This window comes from Gopherus evgoodei, chromosome 5 (genome assembly GCF_007399415.2).
Source record: "Gopherus evgoodei ecotype Sinaloan lineage chromosome 5, rGopEvg1_v1.p, whole genome shotgun sequence".
Lineage (NCBI taxonomy): Eukaryota > Metazoa > Chordata > Testudines > Testudinidae > Gopherus > Gopherus evgoodei.
The window spans coordinates 109,494,208-109,515,197 of NC_044326.1; the positions used below are offsets into that span (position 1 = coordinate 109,494,208).

A 20,990-nucleotide genomic window follows, 5' to 3' on the forward strand; every position below is an offset into this window, starting at 1 on the left:
ATACAGTGACTTCAGCTAAAAGCATTCAGGGTGAAATCCTGAAGTCAATGACAAAACTCCCATTAAGACCAGGATTTCACACTCTCCCCTGTGTAGTTATAAGTATCCTATAGAGCAGCATTTCCCAAACTTGGGATGCCGCTTGTGTAGGGAAAGTCCCTGGCGGGTTGGGCCAGTTTGTTTACCTGCGGCATCCACAGATCCGGACAATCGCGGCACCCAGTGGCCGTGGTTCACTGCTCCAGGCCAATGGGAGTTACTGGAACTGGCAGCCAGTATGTCCCTCGGCCCGCATAGCTTCCAGCAGCTCCCACTGGTCTGGAGCAGCGAACCACGGCCAGTGGGAGCCACAATCGGCCGGACCTGCAGATGTGGCAGGTAAACAAACCCGCCTGGCCCGCCAGGGGCTTTTGCTGCACAAGCAGTGTCCCAAGTTTGGGAAACACTGCAACAGAGAACTGGAGAATTCTGATAAAACCACACAGATTTGCTGAGCACTTCACAGAGCCTGCAGTGAGATAATTCTCTCAATTTGTGAGTTTTCCACACATTTCAGTTGATGGCAATGCAGTTGTTATACAACCCAGCTCAGTTACCTATTTTGTTTAATAAGCTACTGTCAATTTCTCAATTGCAGCTAAACTCAGGATGGACTAAGAGCACCACTGAAAACACAAAGTTTTATAAGATGGTACTCACTAGTATTAAGCAGATGTGTAGGTGGCAGGGCTGTTATTTAGAGGTGTCAGAAATTGTGACAAGAGTCTACAATTTTTCCCCATATTTGTGCTAGTCTATTTTATTTTCTGTGCTCCTATGAACAATAGCTCAAAGCTTTCAGAACCAGAAATAAGCCCAACTCTTTCATCCTTCATTAAAGAAAATTGCATGACCTCAAGAACTGTACTATGTAGTAACAGGAAAACTCAGTGTGACTGACACAGCAACATGTCATTCAGTAAGTGGAAATTAACCTTTTACCCCAAATACTGCACATTTTCAAAATGTGGGAATGGGCTCCACACACACAAAACATCATTCTGATTGGTGCATATAATTTCACAGCCATTCGGGAAAATACATGTGTAAGTTATGCACCCAACCAAATACATGTGTTCGGTTACCACCATTTGTGTGCTCAAGTGTTGTAACTGTATGAACAAGCACAGGAGTGCTTATATGTACAGCTCCTGAGCCTCATCATCAGTCATGAAAATTTTGCCTTTTACTGTTTTGGGACATCTATTAAACTGTTACCCATTATTTACAGGTATTTTTAATAAAACAGAGTAACTATTTGACCTGTCCTGAAATCACAAGTCTGTACCTTAAAATGTAAAATGAAGACAAATGTTTTAGAACAGTCTTTCCAATAAAAGACTACCTTTTGCTCTCTTAAGTGTTAATGAATCATTCTAAACAATAAGGAAATGTGAGTTACAAGTCATCACCATGAAACAAGGACCACCTAATATTAGAAAGAGTTAAATGGAAGATTTAAATGACAATTTAACAGTAGTCAATTTCTCTTCTTCAGGAATTACAAGGGCTTATTTCTACCTGAACTACTGTGTGATCTCAGTTTTCTTCAACTAGAATTGAATTCACATGAAAGACAGTTTTTATTCCTTTTTCTTTCTCTTTTTATCTTTTTTAAGAAGCAGCCTCCATCTACTCTGTTTAGACCTCTAATCAGCTGAGAGTATCCCTTTTCTTTTGTGTTACAAGTACATTTATTTCTTCAATCACTGTTTAAAATTCAATTTACAAAACAACTACTTTTCAGAACTAGAAAAAACAAGAAATAATCTTATCTATAAAAATAAAAATAAGTATAACCTGTACTTAACCATACCAGATAATAGGCTCAGAGTAAAATAAAGACATTTTGATAGCGCACACATAATATAATGTTAAAAATATTAATTATGAGAAGTTTCTGACTCAGTCGCACCTTCTAATGAATGGTAAAGGCAAGCAAATAGTTTTTAAATGTATCTTTTTTCTGTTTGCAAATTGTCTACAAGTAATATATGTTTTCGAATATTTATTTGCCATTCAAAGTTATTTGCCAAATACCTTCTGTGAATAACTCATGTCTGTAGCTTATTCAAGAGAAGTTTTGAGTATAGAATAGTCACAACTTGAGACTGTTTTGTTAATTTTGATTGGACACATAGGTCACATGGTATTATTTCGATTCCCTGAGTATAAAAACAACTCTTAGAATCAAGTTTCCGGTGTAAATATTTTGGTTTATGAGTTCCAACTTCACCCTTGTAATAAGGGACACACCAAAACCTGTGTTACTTCAGATGGACTTAAATCCATGCTTAAGTGGGAATTAAATGGTTCATAGGCTGCAAGTTGGCCATCTGCAGAGGTGAATTTCACCCTTTACATACGTTCTCTAATATCACTTAAAATGTACTTTTCTTTAGACATTCCTGCCAGAAAATTAAGTTGCTAGAGTATTTGCATAAAGGGGGACAGGAACACAGCCAAAGTTAAAATCTGTTTTTTTTTAATTCAAACAAACATTTTGAATATTATTTTTAAGCAGCTATTGTTCCCAGTATAGTGAACAGCAATCTGCATAGGCAGCTTGTTTGACACTTCTAATATTTTACTTTGCCTGCATATGTGATTTATACCTTCAGGCTTAGAAGCAGTGCAAGGAAATATCAGTATAGTCTCTTAGAATATTCTGTGAGTGCAGGGCTAAATGGATGAATAATGCTATTGATTGGGGAAAAAACAGTTAAGCCTTTCATAGTGTTATAGAAAATCTCAATAATTTAAAACTGTACTTAGCACTAGGAAAATAATACAAAAATTAATTAAATGTAAGCCCTTCTAACTAATTTAATACCTTTCTTCTGTGCATAAATAGGATCTTCTTATGAAATTCCAGGGGGAGGGGGAAGAAACAGATCAGTGAAGTTTGGAGAATGAAAAAAATAATAATAAAGAACATTTGACAACATCAACGGAAAAGCAATATTTATGTAAAGTCTGAAAAACAGAAAAGAAACAAATTACGTAGGGAATAGCCAAAAAGGAAGAAACATAACTTAATGATGAGAAGAAAAGAAATACTGTTCAGCTTAATCTGAACTTAATGTTAGTAAATTTTGCAGTGAACTAAAATGCATCTAGACAATGAGAAATTAATCCTAAATTTTGACCCTGCCACCCATACATGCAATAGTCACTTTTTAAATCCTCTTATAATGCACCTGCTGATTTGATCTTCTCATCAGGCTGAATAAGTTGGAGATGCCACTTCTGGGAAAGCCACATAAACCATCCCAGTAATACTGTACACAGTGCTGAGGTCTCTTCTCCCCAACTACTGAGAGGAGATACCTCCAATCTATATTAGAAATGCATGCACAGCACAAATGCTAAAGGCAGTTCAGGGAGTATTAAAATATGAGTCACCAGCTGCCCTGTTTCTGAAATTTCAGGGTGAAAGCAAAGCTGATATCACCCTCGTGAGCCATCGGCTTTGATCAGCATGGGAGATGTGCCTGTGCTACCTTCACCAAAGTCAATGATGCATGCCTCATTTATGCATTTCCCAGTATGATCAGACCGGAGGATTTCACACTAAGCAATTTATAGTAATCAAATAGAAGCAAATATTATGGATGCAAATTTTTTTTTTTTAAATAAAAAACAGCTCATTTTTAATGCAATTTAGTTGCAGCCATCAGGGTCCAGGCAAAAAGTTTCCACTGGAGCACTCATTTGTTACAAAGGTTAGGAACTGCTCTCTACACACGCCACTGCTAAATAGTCCCATAGGGATAGCATCAACGTGGTCAGGAAGAGGTGTGAAAATCTCAGTATTCCTCCAATGAGTATTCTTCCAGAAATGAAAACAAATACATAAAAATTCTCCTTTCCCACTTACCCAAGGAGATTATTATGCAATATCTATTTTTTTTCTCATTTGGTTTTATGGGGAAAAAATTGTCCTTTGTTACAATTAAGGGACTGATTGACTTGTGACGCTGAGACTACTATATACGCAGCTAGTAATAGACACTGTCTTACTAATAATAGGTTTAGCTGTGATATAAGACAGTGGCTTCTCCTAAAGGAAATTCAGTCTCCATGTCAGCTCACTTCTGAGTCTGCCCCCAAATAACAATCACTGTATTGATCAGTGTCTACTGGGAAAGCTTCACAGATTACTGTCCACAGTGGAATGAAAGTTAGATCACCAAAACGTATTTCACTTAACTCAGTTTAGTCTTGAAGCATACTGCTTTATTCACCAAGCCCCACAGCTCCCAACTGGTGACTAAATGCAGCACTTAAAATTATGACTGCTGCTTTTTCAGTGGCAGGGTTTTAAACCTGAGCTACAACATTGAAGGTGCTTTGTGACATGAAAATTAAGCCAGGTAATTAAGAAACCTCTTTGTGACAGATCATGAGAGTGCAGCGCACAAAGCAAGCAGTAGGTTTGTGTCAAGTTGTCTATTATATTACTGCATCACTTTAATTAGTAGCTCATAAGGTTTTTAATTATTTCAATCAAATGTGTTAGGCCAGAAATGCTGCTAATTAAAATACGATGGTACTCTGGATGTATGTTGGCTAGTCAGAAGTACTCCCGTTGCTAGGTGATATGTATGATGTGCAAACCATACAACACATTAGTTAGCATTCACCCAAGACATTCTTTGATGTAACAGGTTACATACCAACTATCATGACAAGCAGGAAAGAAGGGGAAAAATAGGACAGCAAGGGAAAATTATCCAAGTTTGCTATATTATATTATAGATAACTTTTCTGTCTCTTTAAAGCAGACAAAAATAAAAAGCCAATGTAACCAGCCAATGGAACACAAGCATTTTGAAAGGGTATAAAAAATGTTAGACAGACAAGCCCCTCCCCCGCACCATTAACAGACACTGCCTATAGTGAATGAGGATCAGGACCGGATAAACATCTCCTTAAAGCAAATGACATTTACTGTGTGCTATTTCACATCAACATACTCTGATGGCAGACTGGAACATGCATGACCCAGGTCACTGTTGTTGATTCACAAGAACAGCATGCAGTCAAGTTGGGTGGGTTTGGTGCTTTAATTTTGGAAGGGGCTGGTGATGTGGGAAAGGTAGAGGGGTAGATGGTAAGAAAGGAGAGCTAGTGGATGCTGAGAGCTCACATATTATGATAGATTATTCTCCTTCCTCCTGCTCAGTGCTTTTGGCTCTCAATGCAGATAATGAAAGTCAACGAGGAAATGCAAAGAAAAACGCTGCATAGCCTCTGTGGCTCTCACGTCAATTATGTGGGAACCAGGGATAGTGCTTGTGCAGATCAAATAGAGAGGAACAAAATCAGCATGAAGCCCTGGAAATATGGCAGTAGTAGGCTCTGGAAACTACAGATGGTGTAAAAGAATTCTGAAGTAGTCATGTTAAAGAAAACTATTCCATAAACCAAAATTCATGTATTATTTTAGCTATCAGGCATTCTTTTCCGAGTACAATTCAATTTTTTTAGGAGGCTGAATGGTAGATGAAGGAAGGAACAAACAGAACATATTCAGACACATAATAAGGGAATGAATGCTAAGACCCTACAAAAGTGTAGTCACAAAGGGCTAAAATCATAATCAGTTTACACCAAGGACACAAATGAAAGGAAAATACCCCTCAGATTGCCCTAAAAGCTAGGGTACAGCCTTTCCTAGTGATGGAACTCAAGATATTTCAGATTTAAAGACAGGTCACAATGCATGAATGTAGAAATCATTCAGAATGCATAACTAACTAACTAACCAAATAAATAAACAAACCCCATACAAATGCACACTTAAGCCCTGATCCTGCAAGCAACTCCACACAGGCAAACTCCCTATCCCTACAAAAAACTCCAGTGCCTTCATTGGGGCTTTGCACAGGCATAAGGGTATACCCAAGCGGAGCAGATTGCACGATCAGGGCCATAGTTTGCATTTTACAACTCTGAATGGATAACAACGTCAAACAGACATGAGCTAACCTGTGTTTTAGTCTCATCTATACCTTCTTCCTGTGAATTTATTGGGTATGACATAGTATTTGATAGGGATAGAATTATTCTAATATTTCTGGGGCTCAGAGGGACTATGGCAATAGAAAGAAAGACAGAAAGAATAATCCTCATTAGATTTAGACAATAACTTAAAAACCTATAGAAGTGGGAAGTATTTAATTGCTCCTATTTGGAAACCTAATATGAATGCAGAAAATAATTTAGCGTACACATCTGCAAACTGAAAGTCTTTTGGCTTGCTCTCCCTGCTTAGACACCAATACTGCAATGAAATAGCTTAAAACGGGAAGGCTGGCATGATACATCTCTGCAAAACAGATGCCTCCCATTCCTACTCAAACACCAAGTAATGTACAAGAAACAGTGAACACAGAGCATTTTTACTTCTACAGTGAATTCATTTTATAAGCATGGTAGAATTTTAGGTCACAAACATACTTGCATTGAAAGGCCTATGAAGTCTCTCCACTTTACTTGTGGCCATCATCTTGGTCTCCTTCTGCTAAGAAGTAACTTTTGCATAGATGCTTTTAAACATATAGGCTGAAATTTTCAAAAGCTCCCAGCGTTGGTCTATCTGTGGTCTCGTTAAAGTCAGTTGGAATTGGACCATTGACTTGACAGAAGCAGAGTTAGGCCAATGCTAAGTGTTTTTGAAAATCCCACCCTGAAAGGTTTTGTCTTTGGTGCCCAAGTCAATGGGACCTATATATGTGCTTATGTGCTTTTCTGAACCGGGACCTACAAGAACATGGCTCTCCCACTACTATATTTATATCTGGTAGATCTGTAGGTCTTCATACGTTATCACACACTGTTTTAACTGCAAAATAGCTGGCTATTTACATTTCACAAGTGAAAAATATCAAGTAAAATAGTCAAACAGGTGTTTCTTCTCTGCACTGATTACCAGTTAAACTGAAGCATTCTCTCTGCCTGATCCTCAAGGAGAACTATTGAAGTCCCAATTGTGTGGCTGTTCCACCAGTGGAATTTCCACTGGCTTCAGCGGCAAAACAACGTTCAGAAAAGAAGGGAAACAAACTAATTATTTCCCCCTTCCTTTGCAGTCTGTGAATTGTAAAAGTCAATGGCATATTCTCTTCATATAAGAAAAACAGAGGCTTTTTAAAAGATGCCATTTTAACTGAGAACGGTTAAATTCATAAAATGTTTGTCTCAAGCCTTACTTATTGATACACTTTTCACCCCTCCTCTCTTTTTTCTCTTCTCCACAAACCTATTACCAAATTCCTTTTAGTATATGTTCTGTAGTGATATTTTTCATGCTTTGTGTTCTGATTTTCTCTCTCTCAAGTTTTAATGTTTCCCTCTCTCTCTTTTTAGTGCCTAAGTGTTTTTTTTTTTAAAGAGATCAAGGAACCATGGAGAACTAGTTTGAAGATAAAAAGAAGTACAGTACAGGTTTGCTTGCAGACAAAGACTGCTCTACAGGATTATAAATATAATGTGAGTATTCACTTACCATGCACTAGTTCTAACAGGAAACACTGGATAATAGAATAAATGAATTTACTTCCATGGGACCAAATCCCAAAGACACTGAGTGCCTTTTACAATGTAGTCAATGGGATCGGAGGTCACTCATCATCGTATAGTATCAATTCTATGGAGCACTAATGGAGATTTTCCTTTTCTGTTCAGAAAGAATGAGTCAGCAACATGTCCCTTTTATATCTGTGTTTGCAATTAACAACCTTTCTAAGCTAGTGACTGTGTTCAAATTGTTTTCTAATGATTCAAGGATCCAAAGGAGAGTTTTCTTCACTTCTGGGTACCATTCTCCCAAATCTGCAGTATCTAGCATTCCAGAAGCATCAGAAAGCCACTCTGGACCATATAGGCCATTGATTCTAAATAAAACTCCCCATTGGAATAATAGGGGAGGCTCTGCTTAAAAATCAATAGCACTACCTGGCCCCTTATATTAAGCAGAACTTGGTTTTCATGAAAGGAGTCAAAGTATTAATTTCTTTCTTTAAAACTAGGACAAGCAACATTTTCTTTCCCTTTTGGCTTGAGTGGGAAGTGGGCAAAGGGGAGAGTTTAATAAATTCTCTCCAAACCATGCATAATGCAAATCTATTGATGTCCAGCACGAACTGTTGCTTTCAGCAGTGTGAAAGAACTTAAATGAGATCCAGAAAACCAGGACACTATCCCTAATGTTAGTAACTGAGACTTACAAATAAATTCAAAGCAAAAAACAAACAAACAATCTCAGTGGAGGGCAGAAAGCTCTTACCATCAAAACCATCTTCCTCTGACCCTAATTCATCATCTGAGCAGATGTTCAGCACATTTACCAGCATCTCTGTCACTGGAGAGGAAAAATAAATGAGAAACATGAATGGTGAGTTTTCCTCATCAGTCTGAGAGCAGGCTGTAGCGTAGTAGTGTTAATGAATATAAGCAAACAAATAGCACCTCATCCAATTTTTAAACTGTTTGCACATTTGTAGTAATATAAACTTGGGTCCGAAGATCTCATGTGGTTAATAAAGGGGTTGTTGATATGGTTTCCTAGTAAAAACGGTCAAATTTAAAGGCACACTGCAATAACACAACTCTTATATTTAAAAAAAAAAAAAGCATGTTCTCTATGAGTCACTAGCAGCAACCTAGATTATAACAAAACAAAATAATTTTAAAATCCTGATTTACTTTTCCCTGGTCATGAAGTTTTAGTTTTGTCTTTTCACTCAGGTTGGACAATAAAATTAGACTGGTCTAGGGTAAAATGCACTGGATAAAATGCTGTAGTTTGGGATTCCCAGACCTGGAAGTTTTATAAGCAGCTAAGATATCCGTACTGATAAGTAAGATAAAATAGATCATGAAAATGATCCTGTTCATATTAATGTTTTTTAATATTTATTTTATTTTAATAAAACAATGTTCTATGGCTAATGTAAATTGACGGTATCTCTAGGGTCAGGACTTACTGTAGATATTTAATTATTGCTGAAAAAGCAATATTTTTAATTTCTTTATTTTGTAACTTGCACTCCAAGCAGTCTGCTTCAAGCTGTTCCTAAACCACTCTTAGCCCATTTCAGACCCAGTGGTAGTAAAAGACAGATCAGAGGGTGTACAGTGCAAAAACAGCCAAAACTCATGCCAGGAGATGGTATTTAGAATTCTAGAAAAGACTGGGTTACTAAGTAAAAATGTCAAATCATTAGCAGATAGATAAGTGAAAAACTCCACTACATCTACATGTATTAAGCATCATTAAAAGTGCTACCAGGCATGCCTGGACTTGCACTAGCTATAAAGGTTGGAGATTTAATTTCAAATCGAGTGGTTACTAAAAATTCTCTTCTGTGATAGCCACAGTGGTTTGACCCAGTCAAAAGATGAACAGAACTCTACTGTTCATAAATTAGTTAGGCATTTATCTTTTTCACTTGAAGTATTAGTGGAAACACTTCCACAGTGACAGGGACTGGTGTAACTAACACTGTGTAACATATTCAGCTTTCTACCTTGGTTGGCCTTTGAGAGAAAAAAAATCTATTAAAGAAATAAAAAAAAAACCCTAGTGAGAGCACAAAACCATATGTTTAACAGCTTTATTTTGCTAGATTCCTCTAATAACCATTTTGGATTTTCAGTCAAAGTACCAGAAGTATCACTGAGGACTTGAGCACGGAGTGGGACATGGAAAATAGGGGAGAGAAAACAGGAACACAAGGAGAAATCCCGTGATCAGATGCTCAGTGTTGATCTTTACTATATGTTCTGCATTCCCACCCCAAATAGTTCTTTACGGTCTGTAGGAGTTTTCTGGGGGACCACCTGCAGAATATGCAACAAAGGTCTAACATGTGAGCCAGAAAGCATGATTTGCCTGAAAACTGGGATTGGCCATATTTATGGCTTAACAAAATGAATTCATTTTACTGTCTTTTAAAAAGCCTGAAAAAGACACATCAGCAAGAACCCCAGAACTTCCTCTATCAGTGGAAACACGCATGGAGACAACAAATGCTTTGCTAGCACACCCTACCCTCAGTATGGCCTGACTTGCTCACACTGGCCTTGGGCATCCCACTATTGGCTTTACCTCAACCACTCTTTCAAAGAGCCATTGTTTAGAGTATAAATGAATAACTGAAAACTGAGCTGATCATGACTGTAAGTAAAGCCACAGCAGGCTGCATTTTCAGTTGCCTATTAAGACAAAATTGTACTATTCCAAGCAGCTTGTAAGAGTTCATTTTAACTTTCTGGCAGTAACTGCTGTTGCAGCTACATATTGTATCATATTGCAAGGATCAAAGCAAGTTTCATAGCTCTCTAGTTTTAAGTCAGCCGAACTGTTGGGTTTTAAATACTCATGCTTCATGTTTTGGACCAAAGTGGTCTCGCCTCCAGTTGTGTACTTGCCAGTCACAGCTTACAGTGGTCACAAAGCGCCTATGTCATTGTCCAACAATGATATTTCTGTAGTATGGTAAGGCACAAAACTAATGGCCGTTTCAGGGCTGGAACAGCTTAGTGAGATGTCATATTTCAGGGATTCTCCACCCCCGCAGAAAACCAAGTGAAAGAAGAGCACAGTGGGTACCAATGTGACATGATCTGAATGTACTGCTCAAGGGAGAAATGCATGACTGCATCAGCAGGTTAGAGGCCAGCTGGTGAAGTATATATAACAGTGACACAGCTGGTGTGGTCTTCTCTAACCAGCAAATGGCAATATCACAATGCCCAAAGAGTTCATTAAATAAATTAAAGTGAATCCATGACTTATCTCCAACTGAAATGGAAACCTATTTCCAGAGCACTCTGATCATGGCACAGCTGTTATTACTCTGCTCTGAAAAAAACAAAAATCATAAGAGATGCAGAATGTGGGAATGGTCAAGGCTGCACTCCCTGAAGCGTTACTTCAGATGTAGCCTCTTCACTACATCCTCAAAAAACCTATCCTCTTAGATCCACCTCCAAGTTATTTACAGCCATGCAACCCAGCCCAGTGGAACTGCTAATGGTAGTGGTGCTTTGGTAACCCTAACCTCCAATCCCACTTCACATTGTGGCTTCCACGAGCACAGCAAGTTACCAACCTTTCTCTCCAACAAATGGCAAGGACCAAGTGAACACATCCATGAAATTTGGAAGCCAGTATGGGTGAGGGGAACAGTTGAACTGCCTTATATTCATAACATTGTTCTCATACTTCAATACCGCAGCTAAGAGGAAGGAAAGAAAAAGAAACATTAACTGCATGTGTGACAATCCCCACCAGAGGTCAAAAACAGCAATAGAACTTGAATTCTATAAATGTGCTACAGAATATCAAACAAAAGAAATTATTATCGATATTTCTGAAATATAAAAGCTAAATATTTCTGTGCTTGTGGAAGGAAGTTATCTTTGATATGGCCAGTATAAAATAACTTAGTTATTATTAGCATAACACAATGACACACAAGCCCTAAACAATGAAGTTTAGAGGAGAACCCAGATGAAATATTTATTCAATATGGGACTAAGATACTACATACTGGAATCACCATTCATCACAATGGTGATGCTGTGACACGTCCGTTCTGATTGTGTATTTATATATTTTTTTTAAATAAAGGTCACTTAAAATTGAATTTATAAAGAAAAAGGGACCAGTGTGCCTTTAAAAGACAACTAAAAGACCTTTTAGATAAACTTTACTCGTATATTATGCACCAGTATTTAAGCATTAGTTCTGAATGTAATCCTGTTTATGATGCTTACTGCTTGGGGTTAAAGTGGTTAAGATCACATCATTTCAGTCTGTTCTGCTAACAGCAATCCACTTCTTTGGTATATGTGATGTCAATTCAACGGCATAAGTACAATGTCAGCAAACAATTACTAATCCAGTGACACTATACTGTACACTGGTAGTTGTGTGGGAAATAAATCTACCTTTGTATGAATTAATTTCAATTTGCCTGAAAACCAGCTAAGTCTTTAGTGGTGAACTTTGTTCATAGTGGGCAACATTGTTCCAGTAGCCAGTGTTAACTTAAGGTAAGTCTACATTTATGGTGGCATGTAGATTATAGACACTGCATGCCCCACTAGCATGAGTATAAATAGAGCAGATGGTGAGGTACGCTTAGGCAAGTAGAGTACAGACACACCAGAATCCTACTGTATATATCCTATATGGCTCTCTACATGTCTGAGCAATGCCTCCCTTGTGTACACTGCTATTTTTAGCAGTGCCCGTTTCCCTCTGCTGGAGCCTTTCCCCACTGCAGTGAAAGATTCTGTCTGTCGGGAAAGGTTCTGGCAGGGGAGAGGCAACAGGAGGAGACTCCAGCAACTCCCCACTGCCAGAGCCTTTCCTCACTGCCTCCCTACTGCCCGAGCCTTTCAATGCCACGATACGCAGCGTGTCTCTTGCTGTGGCATGTATCCTACATGCCACTCCAAGTGTGGACGAGGCCTTCAAGTATGTCTATGCAGCAGCTGAGAATAGGCCTCCCAGCATGGGTAGACAAACTCATATTGGCAGAGTTTGAGTTAGCATGCTAAAAGCAGCAGTGTGGATGTTGTGGCTTGGTTGGAATCTCATGCCTAGGGGGATCAGGAGAGCTTAAGCCACATCATCTACACTGCTATTTCTAGCATGCTAGCTCGAGCTCCTCTAGTACCCGTCCATCCAGGCTGAGAGGTGTGTTCCTAGCTGCAATGTAGACATACCACTAACGTCAATATTTGCATAAGACCTGATGACTATATTATATGTCAATAATGTTTAAGATTACATTTGTCAAAATACTGTATGCAAGTGAGAAATAATGCCCCCCTCTCGTTCACTTCTTTCCCACACCTGGTCTATATAAAGCAGATATGGTATTGCTGCTTTAATACATTCTATCTTTATTTCCTTGAAGAAAAAATCTTAAATCCACACTGTGAACAAGGGGCTATGTGACCTTCAGATGTATTAAAAAGAACCCTTCTCTTTCTCAATCCCTCCATTTTGTGCCAACCATCATGGTACCTGGGTGGTCCAGGACATTCTGGAGCATAATTTTTCAGGGTATAGAAGGTGGCTGACATAATTTATGCAATCTCCTTGCCTAATCAGACAATTTTTGTTTAACAAATCATGTTTGACTCTTGGGCATTCTATAGTCACACAATTGGCTACTCTGCTTTCCAGTAAAAGGAGGTGGCTAAGCACTGCTTGTCTGACTGCAACAGAAATGGGACAGCTAATGTCAGTCCTTTCAATAAGCATTCTTCATATTTTGCCTGAGGTCACCAAAAGGAGATCAAGAGTCATTCTCTTCGTATGTGGAAAAGCATGTATTTCATTACTGGCTGTGCAGCAAGAATGAATCAAGGCTGTTTGGAAGCCAAATGAAAAAGGTGTATTTAATTATTTGAAGATATATTTAGTGCACTAATGCTCACAAATAATCATTTTACTGAGTTTAGCTGGTTTCCCTCCCCCACTTTTCTTTTTTCCATTCATTAAGGAAATGTTTAAAAATTGAGAAAGTTAAAAAAAGAATTTTTACAATTAACTTTGGGAAGAAGTCTCTAGAAATGCCCCATATTCATTAACAGGGCAGTAGGCGAAACATCAGCCAAAATATGAATGCTTTTTAGTATTATTTTTAAAAAGTGAAGAAAATTAATAATTGATTCTCAGATCTTCTAAATGCTACTCTCACTTACACCATATTAATAATGTATCTATTTGAACTGCACATCCATATAAATTAGCTTTAAAATAACAATTGAGACTTCATTTCAAACTTTTCCTCCTATTCATAGGGTATTGAAGTTCCCTATAAATCACCTGGCCAGCAAAGGAGAAACACACTGTACAACAGACACATAAAATAAAGTAGAAAAATTCCCTTATGTAACATCATATTTACAAAAGAAAAAAATACTGCACAGTAGTTTTAAAGTGCCACACAGACTTTTCTGAATTTGTAATTTTAAAAGTTTTTAATTTCCAAATGTGGTAGAGAACATCATTAGTTTTTTGTGTTGCGCAACCAAGCAAGATGACTTATAATGTAATCACAGGAAGAGCTGGTTTATTCCTATAACTCAGACTACAGTTTAGAAGATGGTAGTTTGCAGTGCTTTAGGGAGGAGCAAAATCGCAGCTGCGTCAAGAACACCACACTTCCCGGCAACATTACCAGTTTACCTGACCTTTTTAAACCTAGAGGTTCTCTTCTCCCCGCCCTGGTATTTTGTTTCTTGAAATGAGATATTTAGCTTCTCCTCCATAGCTCTAATGGTACTTCCCTAATGGAAGGGAGAGCTTCTGAACCAATGAAGAAGCTCCTTGTTGTTAGTTCAGATGTTTCTGTAATTTCAGAGTACAGTAACTCCTCACTTAAAGTTGTCCTGGTTAACGTTGTTTCGTTGCTGATCAATTAGAGAACATGCTCGTTTAAAGTTGTGCATTGCTCCCTTATAACGTCGTTTGGCAGCCGCCTGCTTTGTCCACTGCTTGCAGGAAGAGCAGTCCATTGGAGCTAGCTGGTGGGGGCTTGGAACCAGGGTGGACTGGCAGACCCCCATCAGCTCCCCGCTCCCCTAAGTTCCCTGTGCAGCAGCTGCTCAGCAGACCATCAATTGCCACGCAGTTCAGCTGTCCCTCCTCGCACTGTCATGTGCTGCTCCTGCCCTCTGCCTTGGAGCTGCTCCTGGAAGCCTCCTGCTTGCTGTGTGGAGTGGGGGGAGGAGGGGACTAATGTCAGGGGTCCCCCTCCCCTCTGCTCCTGCAACCCACTTACCCTATCTCTATGGGGGGGGGGCAGACAACATGACAGGGCTCAAGACGGAGGGAACTTCCTAGGAGCAGCTGCAGTCTCAACTTGCTGATCTACTTAACAAAGCAGTGTACTTAGAGTGGGGTCAGCCTACTTAAAGGGGCAGTGCGCATCTCTCTCTCGCTCTCACATGGTGTGTCTCTCTCTGTCTGCCCTGCTGTCTCCCCTCCCTCCATTCGTGCTGTCTTGTAGAGCGTGAGGCTACACTAATAATAATGAGTTAACCCTTGAGGGTTCAGCTGAGTGCTAGTTCATCATTTAGCAGTAAGGCATTCCCTGGGAAATATCCCACCCTCTTCTACCCTCTGACTTCACCACCTCAACCAAGCTTCACAATCATCATCGCTGTGTACAGCATTAAATTGTTTGTTTAAAAGGTATACTGTGTATGTATATATAATATAGTCTTTTGTTGGGTGAAAAAAAATTTCCCTTGAACCTAACCCCCTCTATTTACATAAATTCTTATGGGGAAATTGGATTTGCTTAAAGTTGCATTTTTCAGGAACATAACTACAACATTAAGTGAGGAGTTACTGTATCAGGAGAGATTCTATCTCCCTCATTCCTCCAATACACTCGGTGCCAAAAGCAGCGAGAACCTTAGCTGTTGCAGGTGACCCAACTGTCCTGGAATAACATTTATCTTTGGAATTTTTCATGAGCACTAGTTTGCAGGGTATCTGATCACTGGGGTGGAAAAAAAAAAAGGGAGCCATAGGATGCATTCCTTCAATTATAAAACAATCAAGACAGAAGAGGAAATTGAATCTCTTGAACATCAGTGATGTCACTAAGTGGAAATCACACTGGTCCAAAGTTCTGGCACTTGATACATTCACTCCTGGATCAGGACCAATAAAAGCACTATGACACCAAGAAGCCAGTTGCAGTTTTAAGATCTATGATAAAAAACCAGAGCAAGAAACTTATGGTTTTATTAATAGCCATATGAATTCTAATATGATTTTAGCAATCACTATCCGAAGGAACAAGGAGATTTAGGAACCAATATTTTATAACATCTTATATAATCTAACTATGTGGAATTGCAAATTGTAATACTGATTACTAACATTGGTAATTTGTGAGACATCAGCTGCTAATAATGTAAAATATATTACAGGTACTCCCCTCAAAACTTTAATTCTGTTTTATGAAGACAGAATTTTAGTCACTGGCAGGGATTTTTTCATTATTTTTGGACTTTTTGGTTAAACGGATAAGAAAAACACGATCCATAAAAAGGCAGGATTTCACCCATGAAGAATAATTCTTGGCAATCAGACTTGAGTACCTTTTTTTTTTTTTTTGAAAGACCAACAATTACTGGATGAAAGGAATTATAACTTTCCAATAACTTCAATGACGGCAGGATTTCACCCATGAAGAATAACTCTTGGCAATCAGACTTGAGTACCTTTTTTTTTTTTTTTTTTTTTTGAAAGACCAACAATTACTGGATGAAAGGAATTATATCTTGATTTTAGTAAAGCATTTGATATAATCTCTCACAAAATTAATTTGTATTGATTTGAACATATTAACATTGCCAGTGTGGGCTGATGACTGGCAGCTCAGTAAGCAAAGAGCAAAGATAAAACAGCAATGATTTGAGTTAAGGAGAGGTATCTCGGTAGGTTGTCTAGGGTGTAATTGAGGACAATGTCTAGTAACATGCTGCAAGAGTTGGTGTAATGTACATGGGCAGTAAACAGCTCCATTTAGGATATGAAAGAGGGGGTCAGGAATACTAAAGGGACTGGATTTGTGGATCCTGAACAGGGAGGAACTCTGACCACTTGTGAGGGGAAAGAAATGTAGAGAAGTTATAAAGGGCAAAGTGAACAAAATGAGAGTCAACTTGAAAAAACACAGCTCCACAAAAGAGCAAGAAAATTCATCAGGTAACCTGAGGTATTGATTTATGAGGAAAGATTCAAAGAGTTAAACTCTTAAAATGGGAGTTAAGGTTGCAAGTACAGTACATTTATTGTAACAAACATGGCAGGGATGTAGCAATTATTCCAAAATCAAGAGTTATAAACCCAAGAAATTCAGAGTTAAGGTTACCCTTAAATTCACACAATATTAAGATATAGAAATGCAGAGTCAGGACATCCAGGTAACCCTGCTGGGTAGCAACATCTTGCAATAACCATATAGATAAGATTAAGACATTTTAGAGTGTGTGGCCCCAGATTAGATTTAAATGATTTTTAAATATATACTAGATTTTCTCTTTTCTCCCTTGTGTCACTCTTACAAAACGGTCACTGCTTCCTAGTATTTCCTAGGAGAGTGAAGACAGTATCTTATGGCCTCAGTGCCCTTTAGAACAATAGGAAACTGGTGGTGAAATTGAGACAGTCATCTAATTGGGGGCAATCTATAACCTTGGTCCCACTGACAACAATCAGGAATGGCAATCATTTTGAAATAAGCCATTTCTCAGCGGAAATCTCTGTAATGGAGCATGATTCTTCAGCCTCTGTAAAGGAGAAACTTTCAGTTATGAATAGTGAGAAAAAATTATCATTAATTGTAAAAGAAGTCTTCAGATGTATCCTATGCAGGGTTTCCGTGAGTGTTGCTATAAAGGACATCTGAAGCATCTGTGTAATTCGTACACTAAGATCATTCAGGAAAAAAGTGGTCTGACATTGGGTGCTAAATTTCTTAATGGAATCATCTTGAAATTAATTTTTATTAACTAATCAATCAACCCTGCTTGTAAATGATCAGAAAATTCATTCTGAGCTCAGAGAATAAGTTTTGTGATTTTGGAGAGGATATACTGCATTCCATATACAAAACAAAGCACTGGAATCCCTGCTTTAAAGTGAAAAGCTCAACTTTAACAATGGAACCACGAGTTGTGCTCCCCTATAGTATAACAGATTGGCTAACTAGTGACTACATTTCATGCATGAGAGGACAGGCTGGGGAAAAGGGGTGGTAAAAATACTGGGGGGTGGAAATAGTAACAAAGGGAAAGGAAATATTTAATGTGGTACACAAGGTTATGACTACAGTAACAAGATGAAATATAAAAAGGAAAAATTTAGGTTGAACATACCATGAAAACCTTCCCTAACAGTAAGTTCTATTTAAATCATAGAATAATTTCTCCCAAAGAAATAACCAAATTCCCGGTTCTTGGGACTTTGATCAGTAGATCAAATAAGTCACTTGCAGTGAACATGCCTACACTGACAATTATACCCTAATCATTTTTTATCATCTTTGTTGCTATGATAACAAGTGGTCTTTTATATAAGCACAGTGAGGAATGCCAGAGAAAACTGATAGGTTCGATATGATAAAACAAAGATGATAAACAAATCAGATTATTACATCATTCCTCTGTCCCTTATGGTACTATTTCCCAAGTATCTCTGTTCTGAGATGTGCTACTGGGCACTTTTCCAAGGTGAAACTAATTTTGTTATTGTCTTTCTATATCCCTTTGGATTACTTATCTATCTCAGTTGGTGTCCACAACACCTCTTTTTGCTGTCTTCTGTGAATTTCATAAACACGCTATTTACCCCTTTTTCTAGGGCATTAATGAATGTTTCACAAATAATCAATGTAGAGGCTGCTTTCTTGCTTTTTATAGTACTGTAGATCCCCTTGCATAATCTGTTTCTCTCTCCTGATCTGATTTTTTGTATTAGCAACACACTGTGGACTTCAAAGGGTTTAGGAAGACATATCCTGTTGTTCTTGTCAAAATGTTCCAACTCCCCAGTGGATATATCAGTGTTATAAGATGTAATCTTAAAACAAACAAACAAACAAACCAACCCTCCAAGATGAGCATTTGCCTTCAGATAGCTAGTTAAATTATTAATTCAGCCAAAAAACCCTCCATTTTTAAAAGTGACAGTCAGACACTAAAATATAAATCTATTGACAAACAGAAATGATTGACTACTACTGAGTACTGAACAATTTCCCATTTCTGTATCCATTGTCCCAGCAAAAATAGCACTACTGTACATCCTGATGTCCTAAACAAATGTAAAAAACAAAAGTGAAAAATACTGTAATAACTTACATACTGTACATGGGCTACTGATCAACAAATACTGTATTTTTTAGCCTCCATATACTGTTTCCATAAGGAATTTCAACATTGTTCAAAAATAGGCATGACTCTTCAGAAAAGTTGTTATATAGTACAGCAGTACTGTTAAGTGCCTCATTTGATAAAATCTTAGCTTGGCTTCTGCGTGTGGACTCAGGAATAACAGATCGTGACGGGCTCACTGCGATTCACAGACACGGCTGCACTCACCCATGCAATCTGGAGCTTTTTGTTTCAACATACGTTTTCCTCAAGGCCTCATAAAACCATCATATTTAAAATACCACAATCAGGTAAAGATTATTTTCTTGCACTTGGGGATCTGCATTTCTTATCAAACAAGGGTCATTCATTGGAAAAACATGAATGTACCAGTATTTCCTATCAGAACATTTTTCTTTATCTGCAGAGAGCTACAGAATGCACTAAAGAGCACCATATAATTCACTAAAAAGTTTAATTTTTTTTTCTATCATGTTTCTCATCATAATTTCTGGCACCTCAAAAACCTTAAAGAATTCAACATCTGCAGCTGTGTTGACAAAGAAGCAGGAGATAGAAAAATGTAGGGCAACATATTTCCCTCAACCTGTATCACTGAGAGTTTTATCTTTTTAAGTAACTAGGGCTTGTTTCATCGCTGCATTACTACTGTTTTATGTTGGTGTAACTTCTGAGATTGCAAACCTTCCAACCTACCCTTTCTTGATACCACAGCGCCCCATCACATTCACTCATTAGAAAGATTAAAATACATCTGATCATCACTTCTAGTCTGCTGATCAATCTTTTTAGTTTCCTCAAAATCTTACTGTATTAATCTACAAGCTACATATAACAAACCACACATACCATTTTATGTGCAGGTGCGGGTGCAAGTCAAAACTATGTGCAAATTTCTGACTTTTTATTACAATAAAAGCTGTTATCCGGCACTTTATCAACCAGTATCAGAGGGGTAGCCGTGTTAGTCTGGATCTGTAAAAGCAGCAAAGAGTCCTGTGGCACCTTATAGACTAACAGACGTTTTGGAGCATGAGCTTTCGTGGGTGAATACCCACTTCGTTGGATGCATGTAGTGGAAATTTCCAGGGGCAAGTATATATATGCAAGCAAGCTAGAGATAACGAGGTTAGTTCAATCAGGGAGGATGAGGCCCTGTTCTAGCAGCTGAGGTGTGAAAACCTCTAACTGCTCTAACCCCTTAGACAGAGACCAACACCTACAAAATCTCCACCAAGCATTCTCAAAACTACAACACCCGCATGAGGAAATAAGGAAACAGATCAACAGAGCCAGACGTGTACCCAGAAGCCTCCTACTGCAAGACAAACCCAAGAAAGAAAACAACAGGACTCAACTGGCCATCACATACATTCCCCAGCTAAAACCCCTCCAACGCATCATCAGGGATCTATAACCCATCCTGGACAATGATCCCACACTTTCATAGGCCTTGAGTGGCAGGCCAGACCTCGCCCACAGACAAGCTGCCAACCTGAAACACATTCTCACCAGTAACTGCACACCGCACCATAGTACCTCTAGCTCAGGAACTAATCCATGCAACAAACCTCAATGCCAACTCTGCCCACATATCTACACTAGCGACACCATCACAGGACCTAATCAGATCAGCCACACCATCATCGGTTAATACACCTGCACGTTCACCAATGTAATATACGCAATCATATGCCAGCAATGCCCCTCTGCTATGTACATTGGCCAAACTGGACAGTCTCTACGGAAAAGGATAAATGGACACAAATCAGATATTAGGAATCACAATATACAAAAACCTGTAGGAGAACACTTCAACCTCACTGGCCACACAATAGCAGACCTTAAGGTGGCCATCATGCAGCAAAAAAACTTCAGGACCAGACTTCAAAGAGAAACTGCTGAGCTTCAGTTCACCTGCAAATTTGACACGATCAGCTCAGGATTAAACAAAGACTGTGAATGGCTTGCCAACTACAGAACCAGTTTCTCCTATCTTGGTT

At 38.5% G+C, this 20,990-nt stretch overlaps 1 protein-coding gene across 2 annotated transcripts in view; it reads right to left on the reverse strand.

Annotated features, from left to right (window-relative positions):
* Positions 1–20,990, reverse strand: part of PPP3CA (protein phosphatase 3 catalytic subunit alpha) — a 334,558-nt gene that overhangs the window by 21,333 nt on the left and 292,235 nt on the right. For both annotated transcript variants that reach the window (XM_030564446.1, XM_030564445.1), the window contains exons 9-10: positions 11,163–11,288; positions 8,333–8,407 (exon numbers count right to left, since the gene is read on the reverse strand). In XM_030564446.1, the coding sequence (XP_030420306.1) occupies positions 8,333–8,407; positions 11,163–11,288 (201 nt within the window). The remainder of the gene's footprint in view (positions 1–8,332; positions 8,408–11,162; positions 11,289–20,990) is intronic.